The 19,353-nt window shown below is 49.7% G+C and overlaps 7 protein-coding genes across 7 annotated transcripts; 2 read left to right on the top strand and 5 right to left on the bottom strand.

Annotated features, from left to right (window-relative positions):
• Positions 1-1,009: 1,009 nt before the first annotated feature.
• Positions 1,010-1,463, bottom strand: ONS95_000054 (uncharacterized protein; the record flags this gene model as incomplete). Its single annotated transcript, XM_058493193.1, has 2 exons — positions 1,010-1,164; positions 1,304-1,463. The coding sequence occupies 2 exons, from the start codon at positions 1,461-1,463 to the stop codon at positions 1,010-1,012; spliced, it is 315 nt and encodes a 104-aa protein (XP_058363393.1).
• A 640-nt stretch (positions 1,464-2,103) lies between these two features.
• On the bottom strand, positions 2,104-4,828 carry ONS95_000053 (uncharacterized protein). Its single transcript, XM_058493192.1, has 3 exons — positions 3,434-4,828; positions 3,332-3,384; positions 2,104-3,282 (listed from the first exon to the last, which is right to left on the bottom strand). Exons 1-3 carry the CDS (start codon positions 4,185-4,187, stop codon positions 2,344-2,346), a joined length of 1,746 nt encoding a protein of 581 aa, XP_058363392.1. The 5' UTR covers positions 4,188-4,828; the 3' UTR covers positions 2,104-2,343.
• A 340-nt stretch (positions 4,829-5,168) lies between these two features.
• ONS95_000052 (uncharacterized protein) lies at positions 5,169-8,057 on the bottom strand. Its single transcript, XM_058493191.1, has 3 exons — positions 7,053-8,057; positions 6,700-7,003; positions 5,169-6,651 (listed from the first exon to the last, which is right to left on the bottom strand). The coding sequence occupies exons 1-3, from the start codon at positions 7,660-7,662 to the stop codon at positions 5,841-5,843; spliced, it is 1,725 nt and encodes a 574-aa protein (XP_058363391.1). The 5' UTR covers positions 7,663-8,057; the 3' UTR covers positions 5,169-5,840.
• A 1,820-nt stretch (positions 8,058-9,877) lies between these two features.
• UNG1 (uracil DNA glycosylase) lies at positions 9,878-11,500 on the bottom strand. Its single transcript, XM_058493190.1, has 2 exons — positions 10,937-11,500; positions 9,878-10,834 (listed from the first exon to the last, which is right to left on the bottom strand). Exons 1-2 carry the CDS (start codon positions 11,311-11,313, stop codon positions 10,066-10,068), a joined length of 1,146 nt encoding a protein of 381 aa, XP_058363390.1. The 5' UTR covers positions 11,314-11,500; the 3' UTR covers positions 9,878-10,065.
• A 213-nt stretch (positions 11,501-11,713) lies between these two features.
• ONS95_000050 (uncharacterized protein) lies at positions 11,714-13,631 on the bottom strand. Its single transcript, XM_058493189.1, has 2 exons — positions 13,158-13,631; positions 11,714-13,109 (listed from the first exon to the last, which is right to left on the bottom strand). Exons 1-2 carry the CDS (start codon positions 13,387-13,389, stop codon positions 11,986-11,988), a joined length of 1,356 nt encoding a protein of 451 aa, XP_058363389.1. The 5' UTR covers positions 13,390-13,631; the 3' UTR covers positions 11,714-11,985.
• Positions 13,632-13,758: 127 nt separating this feature from the next.
• On the top strand, positions 13,759-17,925 carry ONS95_000049 (uncharacterized protein). Its single transcript, XM_058493188.1, has 4 exons — positions 13,759-14,208; positions 14,256-15,573; positions 16,299-17,617; positions 17,717-17,925. The coding sequence occupies exons 1-2, from the start codon at positions 13,843-13,845 to the stop codon at positions 15,384-15,386; spliced, it is 1,497 nt and encodes a 498-aa protein (XP_058363388.1). The 5' UTR covers positions 13,759-13,842; the 3' UTR covers positions 15,387-15,573; positions 16,299-17,617; positions 17,717-17,925.
• Positions 17,449-18,644, top strand: ONS95_000048 (uncharacterized protein; the record flags this gene model as incomplete). Its single annotated transcript, XM_058493187.1, has 2 exons — positions 17,449-17,617; positions 17,717-18,644. The coding sequence occupies 2 exons, from the start codon at positions 17,449-17,451 to the stop codon at positions 18,013-18,015; spliced, it is 468 nt and encodes a 155-aa protein (XP_058363387.1). The 3' UTR covers positions 18,016-18,644.
• Between the last annotated feature and the right edge of the window lie 709 nt (positions 18,645-19,353).

Below are 19,353 nucleotides of genomic sequence, written 5' to 3'. Positions count from 1 at the left end.
CTGCCCTTGTCAACGGCCTGTGTAATGCTTGTAGGAATGGGATGACGCCTGCGAATTATGGTAGTAATAATAATAATAATAATAGCAGTAATGATGGTGGATATGGTGGGGGGTATGTTGGAGGAAATGGAGGGTATGGGTATGGATATGGTGGGCGCCGATAGATGCTAGGAGGTGGAGTGGAAGAGAGAGAATAGGAGAGGAGGCAAGGGTGATAAGCGAGGAAGATTGTTCAATAGCGATGAGGTGTCAAGTTAGCGTGGAGTGAGAATGGTGAACTGAAGGAAGGAAGGAATGGCTTCTGGAATGGTATGGTACGACGATGAGCTTCTATTTAAGCAAGCAGCAACCCGGCGAGGAGTTTAGAAGAAAGAATTGAAATATAAAAGAAATAAAATTGTGATATCTCCTGCTGTGCTGAAATATGTTCCTTGTTAGATTGGAAAATGAAAGTTGTTAGAAGATGCCTCATTTGATACGTCCTTTCCAGCTGGAGTGAGGAGGTGCAATATGCGAGTATATAAACAACCCGAAAGGCCAAGCATGCTCGTATCTACCGAGCTTTCCACTTTCCAAGAACTTAAAACCCATAAACCGAAAGACTCTCGGTTCCAGCGCTTTGCCACTTGGCGTCTTCTCTCACAAACAGGATGTTGCGCGCTGGGAGGATACACCCGTACCGCACAGTGACAGCATCCAGTCACACAACGTCCCACCAGTCATGACACAAGGTCCAAATCATCAAATATCATTGTCTAGCGTCTTTATCTTCGCAGATCAAACTAAACGCACGATCTCCGTCCAAATCCCACCCTAAGAAATCATATCTTCGCGGGAAACAAGCTCACCCATACACGCCCGAACCGCCTGTATCCAACGCCCACACACGCACCACATCAGGTCCAGCTCCATCCCATTTCCCATTTCTAGACCCACCCACTCTCCCTACCACCACTTTCCGAACCCTTATTCATCACCTATCGTCCTCCTCAGATCCTCCACCGCAAATCTACTGCGGCAAAGTCTCATACCCACTGCTAGAATTATGCGCAGCACGGTTCGAGAAAAGATAATAGATAATCAACCCTCCAATAGGGAAGACAAAAACCAAAACACACCAAAGCAACTTGGGGAGGACTTCGCGGTTGGACTTGAGGACCTCAACTGTAAGACAAACAAGACCACATTAGCACCGACCGACCAATCAATCAAACAATCAAATAAAGTTGTGTTCATCCAGGCACGGAGGCCTTGGGACCAACAACTCCAGAGGAAGGTAAAGGGAGGGATGTGCCCAACGTACGGAACACCATAATATCCAAAATCAGCACAATGAACCCGATGATTCCCCCACCAGTACCGTATTTCCATGCATTCTCCTGCACGGCCTCGGTGGACATCGGTGCAGCCAGGGCAGAGCCGGCGAGGAGGAGGAGGCTGAGGAAGGATTGGAAGGTGTACATTTTGGCTGGTGGTATCGTTCTATGAATTTAATCTGATATCGAGATGGTGGATTTGTGGGTTTGGAAGATTTATTTAATGGTGTTGTTGGGGAGATGGGAAGAGAATAAGGAGAAGAGGTTGGAGCAGCTGAAGGATGAGGAAGAGGATGGCGGGGTTGGTTGAGCGATCGGCGCTAGTTCCCTAGGCTACAGTGTACGAGTGGGACGGGAGACGCTAGGAGGGTGACGTCACGCATCACCAGACAGGGGGGCCGAGGCTGAATTAAGCGATGGCTGGTGGGAAGCGGGAATGAAAGTAAACAAGATGGATGCTTGTGGGAAAGGGTGTGTTGTCTGGAGAAGTATTCATTCTGAGGTTAGATAACACGAAATGATTAAGCAAGGTGTGTCTTTTCTTCGGGCCGATGTAGTGATTTCGGGGTCCCAAATACAAGGCTGAGTTGTACCAGGAGCTTGACTCCTTGAGGAAGAATTGGGTTCTGTATCGGGCTGTAGAATTATCGAGACGATCTGTGATTCAGAAGACTTGTGGCGAAGAGGTTTAAGTAAATACAAGATTCCCATTGGATCAACTGAGCAGTAGGGAAAGAGACGATTTCCACGTGAACGCTGCACCACTGACACTTGAGCTCGATATCCTCCTTGATCATACAGTCTGTATTAATGCTAATGGCTAAGTGATCATAGATAGCAATACACATCAGAATTTATTACAAGTATATACAACATGCTCATGGCATACTTCCCGATTGAACACATCCATCCCTTCCAGTCATAAACTCAGCATCATACACTCATACCCATGATCCTCTTCGTGATTCGCCCACTCATTTCCTCATTTCCTCATCTTATCATACACTCATACCCATCATCACCCCCACTACATAGCCGCCCCAATAATCGCACTCCCATCACTATCCCCCCTCTCCCCAAACGGCCTCCCCGTCCCCACCCTAACACTCTGCCTCCCCAAAACCGCCCTACTCATTTCCGGCCTCGCCGTCTGTACCGCCCCCATCGTCGGGAACGGACTGATACTCCTAAAGCTCTCTTCCAACCACGTCGTGAACTTCGGCGGCCGATCAGGATGATCGGGGTCATATGTCAATGTATTCTTCCTCACCATATTCCCCACCGGCCTCTCACTGCTCGGCCCGTCGCGAGATAGCGGCGCGCTCATTCCTGTGGGGAGACCGGGCGTGGTGACGAGTGTTGCGGATTGAGATTGCAAGAGATCGTCTTTGGATGGAGACCAGGTTTGGCGGCTTAGGCTGACGTCGCTGCTTCCGCTGCTGGTCATAAAGGGTTCGTTTACCCGTTCGCGTTTTGCGGCGCGTTCGCGTTCTCGAGGTGCTGGTCCTACCGTCCATGTCTTTCGTGTAACTAGTGGAGGGGGATAATCGATCTCTGCCATATCGCCCGCGCCGCGCATGTATGCTAATCTCTCCCTATCCGTGGCACTAACTCGTGCGTTCCCACGAGGCCAATACCCAGTATCTCCTCTCCCTGTTGAGCGATTTCGACCACTTCGCCGCTCTTCACTATTTACCCTACTCCATTGTGTCCGGTTCATGGGAAGAGGAAACTCGGACAGACTAGGTCCATCGCTCTCCTCGCTTTCGTGTCGTTTTCGGCGGATCTTGGATTTCAGCTCGTCTTGTCGTTGGAGGCGTCGTTTGCTTCGGTATCGTACGATGAGGTAGAAGAGGAGGATTGTGATAAGCGAGGAGCCGAGGATTGCGAATGTTATCGCCAAGATGAACGTCGTTCTGTTCATGGCAGATATTCTGGACGCGGCAATCGCGGCACTTGCTTGTGACTGGCATTGATCAGTTTCCGACTATGTTCCAAGCAAATGGGAAACTTACGGCGACTGCAGAAATAGTCGCTTGCGCTTGTGCGATCGCATTAGTGGCCGTTGCTAGTAGACTGTCAGACCGAATCGGAGAAGTATTGGGATGAATACGTACACTGCGCACCACTAGCCAACGCATTTGCACCTGCGACTGCAGCACTCGCACTCGTTTGAACGGCCTGGAGAGCATTATTCGCAAGCAAGACACGGCCATCAGCACTTGACTGAGCAGCAGCCACAGCCTGATTAGCACTCGCTTGTGCCGAAGCGATTGCGGAAGCAGCATTTTGGGTTGCCACGAGAGCAGCCTGAGACTGGATGGATGCGTTACTGACGGCGGCTTGGAGCGATGCGGCGGCTGTCGCCAGGGCGAGGGACGCAGATAGTCTTGCGCTCGCCAACGCATTGTTGGCTGAATTGAGTGCTGCCTGTAGAGAAGCGATAGATGCTGAAGCCGCAGCAGACCCGGCGGGTAGCGATGCCGTAACTGGTGGTGGTATAACCTGGGTTGCTGTGAAAACCCCGCCATTGGGGATTGTCGTAATAGAGATCGTCGTAAGTAGGGAATTGGCCGGCGGGAAGATGCCAATTGCTTCAGGCGAAGGGAGTGGCGATGGTCCTGCTATCTGGCCATTGAGTGAAGATATCGGTGTTGCATCAACCTGGGGAACGGTAAAGAGCTGTCGCTTTGCCTCCACGTTCTGCAGCGGCAGATTCGCCAGCCATTCTCGATGGTCTGAAATGAGATTGTTGGCTCTGGTGACGATATTGCCGATCGCCTCACCCGGGAGTAGTATTGCTGGACCAGCCTTGTGAACATACGGATTCGAATCTGACGCATCTTCAGGTTCGTTGAGCAAAAGAGACATTATTTTTATGCTGAGAGACCGCCGGCATGATTCCGATCCATTGAACTCCAGATGACAAGTGGCCGAAGTCCTATCTCCAGAGACAAATCATTGAACTTTTGAGCACCCAAACCAAACTCCTGAAGACTAAAAGAGACAAGACGGAAATCCAGCGTCCGGGGTACAAAGAAAACGAATTATTAGTCCAAATACTTGTTATGGGCCGGCCAACAGAGGTATGCAGATGTGTTGATGGGGAGGAAAATGAATATTTCGGAGACATCTCGCGGAGGGTTTGCGAGTTGTCTCGCGCCACAGCGTAATGTAGCAGGTTGAGGCTCAAGTTGCGCACATGGTTCGGGAACCGGGGAGAAACAGACCTATCAGGACAGATGACGTTGGATTTTTGACTTCGTACATCCTTGATGCGACTCACTCAGATACAGATCTCTGTCGCGTGGTGGTCCAGATCTGGAAGGTTGGTGGTCAAAGAGCGATGGTTTCAAAACACTCCTGATGCAAGGTTTGAGCCAAGTGACGTGTTATGAAATCCCGTCGATGGCCAGACATGTCATGGAAATCAGGTTAGAAAGCATTCCATACTCATCAATGCGACTTTGGATCATATGATAGATATGACAATGGTGAGGCTTGAGTCCGGGAAGCCCCAATAATGCATGAAGAGGTTCATATTAACTTTCGGACGCTAAATCGGTAGACGCGCTTACGGTGGGACTGTCACGTGATATTAAATCAAGGTTCTCCTGGTGGTTTGATACCTCAACGCATGAACCTCAAAGCCAAGTTCTTGTAAAGTGTCAAGATTAGATCATAAGAAACAAGGAAAGCAATATTAATAGTCAAATGCTATAGTAAATAAGCACGTCAAGCTACCAAGAGAAAGAAGACAAAATTAGAGAAACTCAATTGGTATCATATCCAGCCCGCCCAAGTAACCCTTCAGCTCCCACCCCCACACCCTCCTCCTCCACCACACCCTCCCCCACCGCAACCTCCAATGCCTCCTCCACCGCCATAAGCATACCCATATGCGGTACCACCACAATTCCCATTGCTAATACCAATCCCGCAAGTACCTAGTGCACAGTTCCCAGGTGTTCCGGCTCCGAAAGCTCCAACGCAAGGATCTCCAGCATAGTAGATCCCACCCATCATCCCCACCGTCATATACGGACCATACATGAGCAAGGGATATCCCCACGGCCCCTGATAATACTCGGTTCGTTCCGGCGCAGGTCGACCTTTTGCCTTGGCTCGCTTGCAGGCTTTCTTGTACGCCTCTTCCAGTTCTCTATCGTGTTGCTTACGAGCGACTCTAACGATCATTGCGCGCACTGGATTCTCAACTGTGCTCACGCTGGAGTGAGCGGATATGTGCGCTGCTTTGTCGGGTGTTTGCCCTTTGGCTGCTCCAGACTCGTGGAATTTGTTCAGGGCTTTCTCCTGCTTCGTTGCTCCAAATAGTTTGCCTGTGTGTGACTGCGCTCGAATTGCTAGACTTATGGTTAGAGAGGCGCAGAAGATATGGGACAAATACTGACCTTCGCAGTACCAACATGTACACTCAGAGTATAATTCACCGAACTCAGCCTCGTATGTCCTGGTTGTCCACTGGAAGTGTTTGGATACTGGGCGAACAGATCAGTATATGCTTCATAGTAGCTTCGACATTCGCGAGAGGTAGAGTTTGATAGAATTCTGACGTGACTTACAAGTATCCTCCTCAATCTTATCATCGTGATCGATGAACTTCTTGGCTTTGGACATGGTATAGGCAAAATAGGACCTCGGAGACAGCTGGTGTGTATGCCAAGCGAGGTCAACATCCAACGTTGGGACCCCCACACGCATCGGATACGCAGTTATGAGCCTCATGAAGCGGGAGTATTTCCCCAGCAATCGTTTCATGGTCTCCCGAGCTGCAGGGCTGTGGATCCAATCTATTGAATACATCTTGTCGACGAAGACACCCTGCCGCACAACAGCGCCACCAAGCTCCATCGAGAATATTGAGGGATTGGTCCAATATCGAGTCATCATCTTCCTTGTCGCAAAGCGTTCAAGGCGTTGTGGGACACCGCTCTCGAAGACACTCTTGGCATTGACGCCTTTGATGACTGCCTTGTCGAGGATAGCCTTTTCAATCAGAACCTTGACATGCTCCATGGTTGGCGCCTCCGTATTGATGAGGTCCGAGAGCTGGGATCTGAGATGAAGGCGGAACAGACGATTTGGGAAAGCGTTAAAGGTAATGTTTTGCTCGGATACGCTTGCGTCAATTGGAGCGCCTGTCTCTGGAGATAAGATTGTGCCCCCGAGAGGCCAATCTTTGAGAACGACATTCTCCACATCCCCTTTGAGCTTGGCAACATAGAGGGATTCGTGCCTAACAATAGCTCCGCATTTCTGGCAAGCATACGCAAAATTCCGGTCTCCATACCCGTACCCGCTCATCTCTTCTAGTCTATCTTGTATTAGTAGGCTATGGGATGCAATTTGGTTGAGCACTTACTCGCGAGGCGATGCTTTCTCGCTGGAGCAGCAAGTCGTCCATGGGACTTCCAATGCTTGGGAGCATCTGGGACAGCTGAGGGTCTTGGTCATAGAGTCCGTTCGGTTGTCCCATTCGTGGCCAGAAACAGCAAAATTCCTCCTCGCTTCTTCTGGGGGTGCATAGCTGAACCTCACATCGATCGCTGCGTTGACTGCTGACCACGGCATGCCAGTCGCCCATAGGTCTTTCAACCCAAACCTTATACAGTCCTCGAAATACGATCGAGGGTTCAGCATGAAAGAATGCCATACCATTAAAACATCTAAGAAAGTTAGCATGACCTGCACTCATCGGACCTAGATAGTCCTTACCCAGGGGTGGAAGCATTTCTGGTGTCCACTGTCTAGCTCTACCTGCATTTGGAAACTCCGTATAGTTTGCCGCTCCAGTAGACATGTCCTTTCCTTCAAGTCGAGTACTAGGCTCCATAGCGCACAGCACTTTCAACCACCAATCTTGGAAGCGTTCTGCGGCCCTCGCAACATATAATGCCCACCTCTTCTCGCGCATCTTCGCAAGCGAAGCATCTCTATTTGTCGCTATCTCGCACTTCGCATCGTAGAGACCAAATATCCCATCTGTATATCCAACATCTTCCTTCAATGCGTGAAACGAGGAGAGGAGTTTGAGGTGCGCAAGACACTGATCTGCCTCGGGGAAAGCTGGGGCATTTTGGGCGATCGTGAGTGAGCTGAAGCTCGCATCCAGCTCGTTGTCGAATTCTCCGGTTGCGTTCTTCGTTGCTGCATAGGAGGGAGGATTTGCCGGGCTCGCATGCTGATCATAGGAAGGTGGAGCGCCTTGGCCGTTGCCGTTAGATATCAGACCCGAATATTCGGGCAGCGGGGGATCAACAGGTTGGTAATTGTCAGTCCCAACTTTGCTACTGCCCTTCAAGGAGAACTTGTCGCGGAAAGACATTGCAAATGGGCCTGCGAGGGTAACTGGATGTTGTGTAACGATAAAGCAACGTCGCTCTACCAACTCAAATATATATGGTATGAATGTATCGGCGCATATTTCCTAAGGAGAAACGGTTCTGATATATTCCTTATCAACTTCTGTTCTCCAGACCCCGCCATTGTTGAGCATGCGGCCGAGGGGCGGGCTGGGGCTGAGGGCTGCCCATTCTGCACAAGAGTGGTATAAGACGGAACAGCTGCAGCTCTGGGGCTGTAGCGCACACGTAACGCGCTAGAAGTTGAATGGAAGGCTAGAAAGGGCAGGATACGGTTCCAGCCCTGTGGCGTGCCGTCAGATGATACTACAGAGCCAATTACACGATCTTCAATGTTGATGCCTCTGCGATGATGTGCAGATGTCGTGAAGCTTGTGTCTCCCATCACAGCCCCTCGAGATAATCTACTACCTCGGCTAGCGGACCCAGACGTAAGAATGGACTAGCGTATGTTTACTAAGTAACATATCGAGTCAGGCAGGACAGCCTCACTTCTGCTTTCATTCCCCCATAGTCGTTTGAGGCATTTCTGATCGAGCTGATCATCCAACAACGCCCTCGCTAGTTCATTCGGTCAAAATGGCATCACAGTCCACGTACCATGCAATCACCATTATGGTGGGCTGCGCAAGCTGCCAAGTTTATCTGGGTCCAACAGAGCTCTGAACCACTATCCGGGTAAATGAGGCTGTAGTTGATCAGTCCCAAGATATGCACTGTGCCCCCGGGTAATAGCCATCTCGTTGAGGGAAGCCAGTCAGGAATGCAGATATACGCCCTCCTCGGCGGCAAGCTCACAGGCGATGGTCGAAAAAGACGATTCAGCGTCGTCACCATCCACAGCCAAGAGATACTCGATTTTTGCAAGTCACAACATTGTGAAGGCGCAAATTTTGTAAGAGTTCGACAGAAAATTCTCTGGGAGGAGAGTAATGGTAATTGTCAAATTGGAGTGTTGACCGAATCGACGAAGTAACACGCACCAATCGGAAAGTAGGCACATCTCCATAATTTCGACGACTGCTCAGACAACGACAATAAGTTATCTCATCCTTTGGTTAACTTTGATATCTTGGATCCAATCTCAGCATTTTCATCTCTAATTAGCCCCTCTGTGTCACCAAGCCGAGCCAATTATCATCGCAGGTCACATGATGGTACGCAGAACTCAGATTGTGTTAGCAGCCTCATCCAGCAAGACCCCATGCACCTAAAAGTTTTCAGAAAACAGGCTCATACAAAGTTTTTGACATTTACCGCGATAATTGCAGAGTGGCAGACTCTGGGAAAAGGTGCCGGCACCATCCGGTATTATTCAGAGAACATCCACCCGTCCCTGATCGTATTCTGGAGTGGCGGGTAATTACCAGGATACGAATTGAGAAGCTATGACTTGTCTGTCATCAGCTTTATTGCCCAAAAGAAAAGCCTTTTCACCATCGCGGCATACATTACGCTTGTAGTTATAGCATAGGAGCGGAAGATTGTGAAAGTAAACATAGAGTGTGAGTTCCCCCGTAAGCGAGACACATCTACATAGCAAGATACCTACTCATCTTCCATAAACCAACCCTCTCCCCAGCCTCCCCATTTACCCCATCAAAACAAGATAGGATCTCATCGTAATCCCCCAAACCCCTCACTAACAATGAATGATACCGAGAAAGATACCATATTAATACCCCTCCCCTTCCACTTCAACCACCCTCTACTCGCCTCCCAACCCAAAACCCAACCCATCCCTCTGTCTCACTGTCCCCTGTGCCCAGCTAAAATCACTCTTCTTACCAACTATTCCCTCCCCTCCCCTCCACTTGCCACTCCATTCACTCTTCCACAATCCAACATTCAGAACATCTCAAATACCCAGTAAATGAAATTGAAATACACAAACAAACAAATTCAAAATGAGATGATATCGAGCACCTTCGTCGCGTGGATGTTTCAAACTGCCAACAGACCCAAAAGCCAAGGACGAAGCAGGAGATCTAGCGAGTCAGTGGTAGAAGAAGCTTGGAGAATTGGGGATGTGATATGGTATGTATGATGGCGGAGAAGAAATGAGTCTAATCTCGATTCACGATTGAGCTCTGCGGGCGGCCTTGCTGGGAGAATATCCCGAGAAAAGGAAAGTGGAAAGTTGTGTTTTGGAAATATAGAAGATCCATGAAATATCTTTTCTGGAGAGGGAGGTATATTGTTTTCTAACTCTGTTCGTTCTGCAATATGAGAGTTGAATGAAAACATCTAGCGTGACTGACATGATTGATTGACTTGCCCTTCAACCTGACTTTATCCTAACACCACCTTAACGCCTTGCCACTATCAGTAAACAAATGAAATCCGACATGTCTGGGGGTTTACGCTCAATCACTCTTCGCAGCAGGTTTGATCTCCTCCACCTTAACCACCTCAACCTTCTTCGTCTCCGCCTCAAATGCCTCAGCCATAGCCGCCTCTGCCTCATCATCCTCGAAATCCTCCTCCCCATCCCCACCCTTCTTCACAGGTTTAACAACCTGCTCAGTCTTCACAACCTCACTCTTCTCAACAACAGCCTTCTTCAAAGCCCCCTGCAAAAGACTCTTCCCGCCTAAACCCCAATCCACACACCCCTCCGCACCATACCTCTCCTCCAACCACTCATTCGTCTTCTTAAAATGCCCGCAATCGAACCACCCCCTACTCGCGCTCAATGGACTAGGATGTACACTCATAAGCACCAAATGCTTCTTCCTATCCACCTTGCCTACCCTCTTCCCGGCGGGTGTACCCCAAGCTAGAAAAACCACACCTTTAGTCCTTTTCGCAGCTACGAGGTCAATAACCTTCTGTGTGAATTTCTCCCAGCCGCGATTGCTGTGGGAATTAGCTTCGTGGGCGCGGACAGTGAGGCATGTATTGAGGAGGAGAACGCCGCGCTGAGCCCAGGGTGTGAGGAGTCCGCTGTTGTTTGGGGGTGGGGTGAATGCTGGGTAGTCCCGCGCGAGGGCCTTGTAAATGTTTTTTAGGGAGGGAGGAGCGATTGTGGGTGCTTGGACGGAGAAGGAGAGGCCGTGGGCTTGGTTGTCGTTGTGGTAGGGGTCTTGGCCGAGGATGACGGCTTTGACTGTGTTGAGGGGGGTGTGGCGGGACCTGGTGGTGGGAGGTGTGTTAGTTGATATTGAAATTGGCGCAAGCTGTTGATTGAAGAGTCTGAGTGATTAGGGGTTCGTGGGGGTGAAAGGGCAGACATACCAAGAATACACATCCTCCTCCTTCGGGAAGATCTTCTTTCCGCTCTGCCTCTCCCTCTTCAAAAACCGCTTCAGCTCCAAAAACCCGGTACTCGTAACCTCATCCTTCAATTCCTTCAGCCAGCTCTCATGCAGCGTGTCAATCTCCAACTTCAACAGCTCTTTCTGCTCGGCCGTCAAGCCCTTGACCCATTTCTCCTTGTCGAAGGCGACTGTAGGTGTGCTGGAGGAGCTATTTCCGTTGACTGATGTTAGGGAACCATTGTTGGGTTTAGGTACGGTTTTGGGAGCTCCGAAGAAAGAGGTTATACTGCTGTTTGCTTTGGGCTTTTTGGCGTCCGAGGTAGGTGTATCGGTGGCTTTGCGTTTGAGGGACATGGTAAAGAGGCGGATTGGAGAATGGAAATGGTGATGCAATTGATATTTGGGAGGAAGGCGGCGGACAATTGTGGAGGTCAACAGATTGGCGGTGATCTTGGTGTTGAGTTGAGGTGAGGTTATGTGGAGTGAGATCGGATTTACTAGTGTGGAGAAGAGAGGGTTGAACTTCAGGTGGATAGAATAAATAGTGGTATTAAGTGGAGGTTGGTCGAGTCAAGAAAAGGAGTGGAGTTGAGCGAGCGGCCGAACGAGCTGAGCTGAGCTACGCTGGGTTTAAGCTGAAGCGCGTCTAAGAAGACGCGCAGACGCGTAAAGAGCGTCGCGAGGTCAGAGGTCCGAGCAATTCTCGTGATCAGCCAATGAAAGAAAGAACAGAGACCAAAAAGAAATGAAGATGATTCAATTCCGTGGGGTGGCTTATAGTGCAAACTTGATGAAATCAAGATACTTGCTTTTTACATGTCGTTCGGGATTTCGAGACGCTACATTTTTCGGGGGTCTCATTGTTTGTGAAGTTGTAATAGATATTATGAGTTCTACGTAATGTACAAAGCAGCCATCTGCCATCAAAACGCCAAATCCGCTATGCTCAAGTGCAACAAGCTTACCCCAAGCCGTTCTTTTCGTACGCCCTCAAAATCAAATCCAGAATAGGAGTGGTATCGTATTTTACACAGCCGTTTTCTTTCGCTCCGCTCTCTCATTCACGCTTCGGAAAGCTCGCTTTCCAACCTCATAACAGCTGATCATAATAGCACACGACGGTGCAATCTTCAATGTTCGAGGGATCCATCCACGCCATAATCCTGCCATCCCTTCTTCTCGGAAAATATGCCAGAGGAATCTGGGCATCGATCGTTCCTCTGGTGCCAAAGCTTTCTCAACACCGCTAGATTGAGCCGGTGCGAAAACTTGTCTCCTCGTCTTGCCGACATCGAATGGCATAGTTAGAATTGACGCAACTGCTCCTGAAGAAGCACCTGCGATGAAGCTGTCCAGGAATGTGTTGTAATGGTTCTCTCGACTCTGGGATCTACTTCTCGCTCTTGCCCTCGATCCTTCTGTTGAAAGAGACCGACCTCGTCCTTTCTCTCTTGCTTCTGTCAGTAATCCTCGGATGCTCTCATATCCCAGCCAGTATATCCCCGAGAATGGTACGTCTCTCCACATCGTTAGGGTCAGACCTCTCCACAAAGATGTATATCCATGCGCAGCAATCATCTCTCCCATCCCTTGCACAGTCTCCGCAAAATGTGCTCCTCCCGTGGATCGGCTTGCCTGTAGTCTCGTTCTGAACATTTCAATCGGCCCAACTGCTGTTGCAGCAACTATTCTTGCCGTAGCTCCAGAAATGAGAGGCGCATATGTATCGGAGAAATATCGATTGATCGGACTCCTATTGTTGAATCGTAACCAGTCGTATCCAGTAAAGTAGATAATGTTCGCCGGTACTGTCATGACAAGCGTTGGTGACAGTCCCCGCCACAAAGAGCTCACTCCTTCATTTCGTGCAATCTTCCGAAGTCCGTCGAATGTTGAGTTGTAAGATCGCTTTTGTGTTTCTTCGACCGCGCATTCTGCTCCAATCTCCCCAATCCTCGGTGCTGCCATGCAGTACTCGACATTGTTGGTAGCAAAGAAAACCTCGCGACAGCATGCAGTTACCCCTAAATTCGGCGGCATTGTACTGAATGACCGAGGCGAGGATGCGGCGAGCTTCGAGATTGTAGTGAGAGGGGATGGGGTAGTAGGTTGGGATTGCAACCGGACTCGAACGACATCAAGAGGCGTTACTGGATATTTGTTAACGTTGTCTTAATCACAAATCTGTCGAAGCTTACCCAACAATGAAGTCAACAAACTTCCAGACATGGCCGATAGCATTTTCTGCCCGGCCGTGATACCGATATCGACGTCTTCATTGTCGCCAGACATGGCTATTGTTGAGGATTCTCCTGGGATCGGATTGTCTCCATGTGTTCTATCATGTCCCTGCCCTCCAAAACTGTCCTTGTGAAAGCTTGTGGCGAGGTCCTCGTCAGAATGCGAAAGACTGTCCCAGGTGCCGGACATCGACGGTCACCTTCGTTCGATAAAGCCCAATACAGTGTCCTCAGTATTGATTGTGCGGATACTTTGAAGTCGTGGCGGTCGTCGATGTTGTCGTCGTGCGCGAAAGGTGTTCTTCTTGATTTCTGAGAGGAGTCAAAAGCTAAAGTCGATGATGCCGGCAACAATTGGCACTGATCGGAGCCGACTGCACGGGAGCTGGTGGAGCTGTGGGCAGAAAAAGGCCTGAAGGGGTTTAGACAAAGAAGATTTGGCGGGACGCGGCCGCTGGGCCGGCGATGACGGCAGTGGAGACAGCGGCGGTTCATTGATAACGGGGGACGGGCCTCGGACATAAGATTAACTGCCAGTGATTAATGATGACTCTCTTTTTGTCACAACAACACCATCAACAAAACTGCATCTCGCACCCAGTGGGTAACCAGACTTACGGGCATATTTTGTACGACAACAATAATGGAAGACACGAACCCAGAGCTAGAGCAGTTCCGCCAACAATGGCGAGCTGAGGTGTCCGCAAAGACTCACACCGATAACAATAGAGGTACAAAGCCAACGAAGGCCACTCGCAGACCACCTCCAATCGCAAGTCTTGGATCTAGCAGAGGAATCAAGCCCGCCCAAGAAGAAGAAGAAGAAGATGCAGATTCCCCAATATTCGACTCCATACACGGATCTCGAGTAGAAACAGGACATGGAGAGGGTTCCAAAGCCGTGCCAAAAGAGCCACAGTCTGCCTTGGAACACTATGAGAAAGCGGTAGAGCGGGAAAGTACAGGCAAGCTTGGAGAAAGCTTGGATCTCTACCGCAAGGCCTTTCGTGTGAGTTTGCATCCGCTCGATCTCTGGATACGTACTGATGTACATAGATGGATGATCGAGTTGATCAGAAGTACAAGAGCAAACATTTCCCTCCTTCGTACTTTGCATCGAAACCTTCCAACCCAAATCCATCAAATGCCTCCGTTACAGTCCCAAATACTGCCCATCACTCCCTAGACGGGTCCCCACAAACTATAAAACAACTCATAAGCGCGTTCTCAGGTCTCTCCATTGAGCCTGCTCCTCCCGCCATTGAAGGCACACCTTCCCCTCCGTGTCCTATTGCAACTCTCCCGGAGGAGATCCTCGTCCATATTTTCACAGATCTTGCAATCATAGACGTTGCGTCGTTCGTCAGACTTGCACAGGTGTGCAAGCGGATGGCATATCTCGTGGCCACGGAAGAGCAAGTTTGGAAGCGAATATGTCTGGGCTCTGAAGTTGGATTCGGAGCGATGCATTATCAGTGGCAACGAGAAGTTCTCGGTGGCCCTCTAAAAGAAGAAGAGCCCGAATTTGAAGACACAGACGAGGATGTGGTTCGACCTCTGGATAATGGAGCAATCACAGAACTATTGCATAGCAGTGCATACGCATCTTCGTGGCATCAAATGTTCCGGACTAGACCAAGAGTCCGCTTCAATGGTTGCTACATCAGTACTGTGAATTACCAGAGAGCAGGTCAAGCTTCTCAATCTCAAGTTACATGGCACAGTCCAGTACACATTGTCACGTACTACCGATATCTGCGATTTTTCAGAGATGGATCTGTGATCAGTCTACTCACGACGAGTGAGCCGGCCGAAGTAGTGCACCATCTCACAAAAGAGCTACAAGAAACTCACAGAGGCGGTGCGGCACCGCATCTTCCCTCCATCGTTATCCAACACGCATTACGAGGACGATGGCGTCTCTCCACAACAATTGATAATCCTGAAGTCGACATTAAAGACGCTGAGGGCGATGTCTTTATCGAAACGGAAGGAGTAAGTCCGAAGTACATGTATCGATTGAAACTTTCATTGCGTTCTGCTGGCAAGGGCGCAAGGAACAATAAACTCGTTTGGCAGGGATTCTGGAATTACAATCTCCTGACCGACGACTCCGGAGAGTTTACGTTGAGGAACGATAAAGCTTTCTTCTGGAGTCGTGTCAAGAGCTATGGCGATGGAGCATGATCCCTCGCGGCCTGCAAATGTCAATAAAGCCGTCAACCGAGCTCCGTTCTAAATAAACATGTTTGCTCAAGTCAATATACTTGAGACCAGACGTAGAACTGGATTTTTGGGCAGAAGTGTCAAGTCAAAGCCAACAACTGGCATACTCACCACAAGCTATGGATCCATGATGGTTTGTGCGAGCGAGGTAGGTTCATCGGACCGTTTCCTGGCCTCTTTTGCCTGGCCTCTAGCATTTCAGAATCTTCTCCGATATATGCCCGGCCATTAGTTGCCTGTCCTGTAGCATTGATGGCTCACTAAAAGTCAAGTAAGTTCATCACAGCGCTGCCCAATAGCCCAGCGCCCGCGCCAATACATCATCAAGGTGAGACCTGGCAACTATGGCCGATCAGCTCCAAGCATAGCAATCCCTCCCAACTCATGACATTCTGATGGCAGAATTTGGACACGTCCAAACTTCCAGCCCATCTATCAGACTTCAAGACGAGTCATTTCTGCGCTTTTGGGCGAAGTCAACATCGTCCTCTATGACGAGTACTACTCAATTTCCGGCAAATAGTCCAAGTCCAGTGACAAGTCGCCGTCGAAAAGACGAAGCTTCAAACATCTCCCCACAAACGACATGAAGGGATCTCCTGGTCGGAGAAAAAACTTGTCTTTGTGATCCTTCTTGTTTCTTCGGGCGTGGGGATGTTTGTTCTAAGACATCTCAAAGGATTCATCAACTTCCGAAGTCTTAGGATGCTTAAGCTTGATCTTATGAGGTGGAACCATTCATGCTTCCTGTTTATGCAATGTCAACAGAGAATGTCAGCTGGACTCGGGCAAGCGGCTTCAATACCTTCTTTCGTGTTGTCTTCCTCATCTCATAACTCAAGGAGTCGCAAATCACTGATTCCTTTGCGAAAGGGTGTCCTCGCTTCGGTCCAACATCCATATCAAGCGACAACGCCATTCCAACATGCCCCGAACGTAGTCTGATCTCATCTCACATCATCTCAGTCATCTCACAACCTCAGATTTAAGCTAATCAAGCAGACCCCTCAGCCCAGTCCAAGCGTGCCGTGCTCGCCAAACTTCCACGCCAGTGTCTGAGGTTTCGTCGATGAAACATCCGCCTCCGCCTCCATCTCACCAACCACAAGTCCCCTCGCATTCACAATCCGCGCCCCTCATCCTCACTACGGAGTAAAACCCTTGAGCCACGTCCTCGTTACGTTTTCCTAATAAAGTTTCGCCCACGCCATCTGAACGCACCTGTTCGTCATCCGGACCGAGCTCGGTTTTCGTTTCACAACTTGCTCGAATAGTTTCTCAGTCGTCACTCACGATTCGCTCCGCACGTATGTCACGCCATGGAGCAGCTCCTCGTTATTTCCTCGCTTGTCAAGGGCCTGTTGGTGGTTCTCGGATTGTTCTCGTGGCTTGCGAGACATGAGGTTCGGAGGACAGGGGAGCCGGAGATCCTACGCCATGGGCGCACAAGCCTCGGACTGTTGGCCTGGGCTGGTGGCTGCCGAAGCTGTTTCTAGAAACACATATTAGCTGTGCAGCTCCCCTGGATTGGCGTGAGAAGGTTCGAGCTTTTGACTTCTTCAGTACGATCACAGTGTGGCAATCGCGGCAACTTATTCGACCTTCGTCATCGCTGTATAACCTTTCAGTTCAGATCGCACTGTTCAGATCGCACCGTCGACTTTGGGAACTACAGTTGTGGCCGAATTCTGAAGTGAACGTAAAGGCATCGGCTTGGCATCTTGTCTGTTTGTTTGTTCAGCCGAGTCAGTTGTGCTGAGCTTTTTGGGTTTGTGGACGTGGACTGGGAAGTGGAAAGTGGGGCAGTGGGAGTTGGATATACACTTTGTCTTGGGATCATATGATGGTGGCGATGTCAAAGGGCAACGTTTCTGTCATCGGCACCACTTACACTCCCAGCCATCGACCTATCTACCCAATCTATACCGATCTGGAACTGGGCCTGTCTCACCAACAGTTCCTTTCTCGTTCGGGCTCTTGACTCTTCATATCGAGTCTCAAACTTGAGATATCCAACGACAAGATGGAGAAATCACTATTCTCGATATTACTAGCAGTCAGCATACTTGCATCCACCGTCACAGCAGCATGTTCGCCACCGAATATCCTCCTCGCAGTAGGCGATGCCAGATTCTCAGTCCCTTTATTCAAAGACTGCAATTTCGGCGACCCCGAAGCAGTAACTCCAGGAAGTACGTTTACTCTCCCCCCTTCCACATCACCCCCTTTCCTTCTCTCCCCCCTTCTCCCCTCTCCCACCACCATCACCACCAACTAACCTCCCCAACCAGATAACCCCTCCGCACCCCCCACAGCAACAAGCGCCTCCGCCGACTACAGCCAATACGTGGACTCCTCCGGCGCACCCTTAAACTCCGAAAGCAAAAAGAAACTCCTCGCGTTCTTCGGCCAGGCTGTCAAACTAGATGTTCTGCTTGAGCAGACGATATGTACCATCACGGATACGGGGAATGAGATTCTGGTCGTTGAGGATGGGAGGGCGGATGGGGCGGGGCAGGAGGAGCTGGATGGGAGTGGAGAGGGGGGAAAGGTGGATGTGGGGAGTTATAGGTGTATTATTGATCTATGATCGGTATGGAATCCGGGGATGTAGAAAAGAGCCATGGTTGCAGTGGAATATTGTGGACTACACAGTATGTTGAGAAGGGAGGACCTCCGGGGTCCAGATCTCAGGGCTGAAGCCCCTTGGAACCAGCCAGCATCTGAGCTGAGAACGACGATTGATCAGTCGAGAATGCGAAGTCGAATTTTCGAAGAAAGAAGGAAAGGGGGAGATGAAAGAAAGAACCCCAACTCCGATTTTCTGCAGCTAGCTGGCTTGCACGAAGTGCTCCACAGAACACCGCTAAAGTAGGTTGTGGCCCAGCCAACTCAACCAGCAACGACATGAAATATCTGTTGAGACATGCGGCAGTCAGGGTATCCAATGAGGAAGGGTGAAAGATACTCTAAGGGGAGGGACAAGTCATAGAAAAGGACTCTCAGGTAAACCAGGCTGTTGGGTTCAGTTGTGGGAATAGAGTCTGAACGTTTAGCAGGTTTTACACTGTACATATCTATATTATACCCCAATCTATTCTACTTGTCTATGTCCCTTCGAGCTTTACATTTCGCTCTTTAGCGAACTCGTGCTATCAATGAATGTCAAAGTGAAACTTCCAAAGAGGAGCCCTACTGCCGACTCTATGATTGTTCGGATTTTTTGAGTTGAGCTTTGTTATTGTGTATGTTGATACGCCAGCAAACACTTTCCTTGCTCTTCCTTAAATTCGAAACCGAGCTTGGTACAGCTTTGAGCTGCACGACAGTGGTAAAGGTAATAGAGCTGTATCACCAAATAGGATAATTGCCAGCTTCCAGAGAGATAGATGGTGGTTGACGTTGCGGGCGCCATCTCTCCTCTCCTCTTCTCGCTTAAGTTGTTTACAGTACTGGGTCCACCACCAGAGGCTTGGCAAGACTATTCGGATTTGCATTGCTGCGTCTTGGCGCCCGACAATGCCTGTTTGGGCGGCGGCAAAATCGATGTTGTGTATATCATGCTGGACATGCGCTATGACGAATTTCAATATTGGCTTCGATTCTAAGAAGTAGCAGAGGGACGCGGCTTCTTGGTCGTTCAATGACTCTTCAATCACGCTAGCCCCTCATCCAAGCTTCCACATTCGAACGGGTGGGCTCTTCAGCCCCCAAAATGAGCAGAACCGCATCCAACTCTAGCGGCTGAGTGAATCATTGAGTCTTCTAGCAGCGAAGTATGTACCTGCAGGGTACCCAATCCTCAGAGAAGCAGTAACAGCCAAAGCCAGTATCCCAGACTGCCCCAGATTCCAATAGAGCCCTCGATACTCCTTCTTTGTTCTTCCTCGCAACTTTCTTTGACAGCTGTGTGAATACCGTCAGGCTG

Source organism: Cadophora gregata (genome assembly GCF_030347475.1).
Source record: "Cadophora gregata isolate MNR1 chromosome Unknown scaffold_1, whole genome shotgun sequence".
NCBI classification, from domain to species: Eukaryota; Fungi; Ascomycota; class Leotiomycetes; order Helotiales; family Ploettnerulaceae; genus Cadophora; species Cadophora gregata.
This window is presented reverse-complemented; position numbering and strand designations above follow the sequence as displayed.

What these genes read in the sequence shown, in the direction of transcription:
- ONS95_000053 (XM_058493192.1), bottom strand. Translation starts at nt 4,187, where the DNA reads ATGTCTCTTTTGCTCAACGAACCTGAAGATGCGTCAGATTCGAATCCG. An exon ending in GTTGGCTAGTGGTGCGCAGT is followed by an intron (nt 3,385 to 3,433) that starts GTACGTATTCAT and finishes ACAGTCTACTAG; the next exon opens with CAACGGCCACTAATGCGATC. An exon ending in CGACTATTTCTGCAGTCGCC is followed by an intron (nt 3,283 to 3,331) that starts GTAAGTTTCCCA and finishes GATCAATGCCAG; the next exon opens with TCACAAGCAAGTGCCGCGAT.
- UNG1 (XM_058493190.1), bottom strand. Translation starts at nt 11,313, where the DNA reads ATGTCCCTCAAACGCAAAGCCACCGATACACCTACCTCGGACGCCAAA. An exon ending in GAGGAGGATGTGTATTCTTG is followed by an intron (nt 10,835 to 10,936) that starts GTATGTCTGCCC and finishes TCCCACCACCAG; the next exon opens with GTCCCGCCACACCCCCCTCA.
- ONS95_000050 (XM_058493189.1), bottom strand. Translation starts at nt 13,389, where the DNA reads ATGTCCGGCACCTGGGACAGTCTTTCGCATTCTGACGAGGACCTCGCC. An exon ending in TTTGTTGACTTCATTGTTGG is followed by an intron (nt 13,110 to 13,157) that starts GTAAGCTTCGAC and finishes ACAAATATCCAG; the next exon opens with TAACGCCTCTTGATGTCGTT.
- ONS95_000052 (XM_058493191.1), bottom strand. Translation starts at nt 7,662, where the DNA reads ATGTCTTTCCGCGACAAGTTCTCCTTGAAGGGCAGTAGCAAAGTTGGG. An exon ending in AGAAATGCTTCCACCCCTGG is followed by an intron (nt 7,004 to 7,052) that starts GTAAGGACTATC and finishes TAACTTTCTTAG; the next exon opens with ATGTTTTAATGGTATGGCAT. An exon ending in GAGAAAGCATCGCCTCGCGA is followed by an intron (nt 6,652 to 6,699) that starts GTAAGTGCTCAA and finishes AATACAAGATAG; the next exon opens with ACTAGAAGAGATGAGCGGGT.
- ONS95_000049 (XM_058493188.1), top strand. Translation starts at nt 13,843, where the DNA reads ATGGAAGACACGAACCCAGAGCTAGAGCAGTTCCGCCAACAATGGCGA. An exon ending in TCTACCGCAAGGCCTTTCGT is followed by an intron (nt 14,209 to 14,255) that starts GTGAGTTTGCAT and finishes TGATGTACATAG; the next exon opens with ATGGATGATCGAGTTGATCA.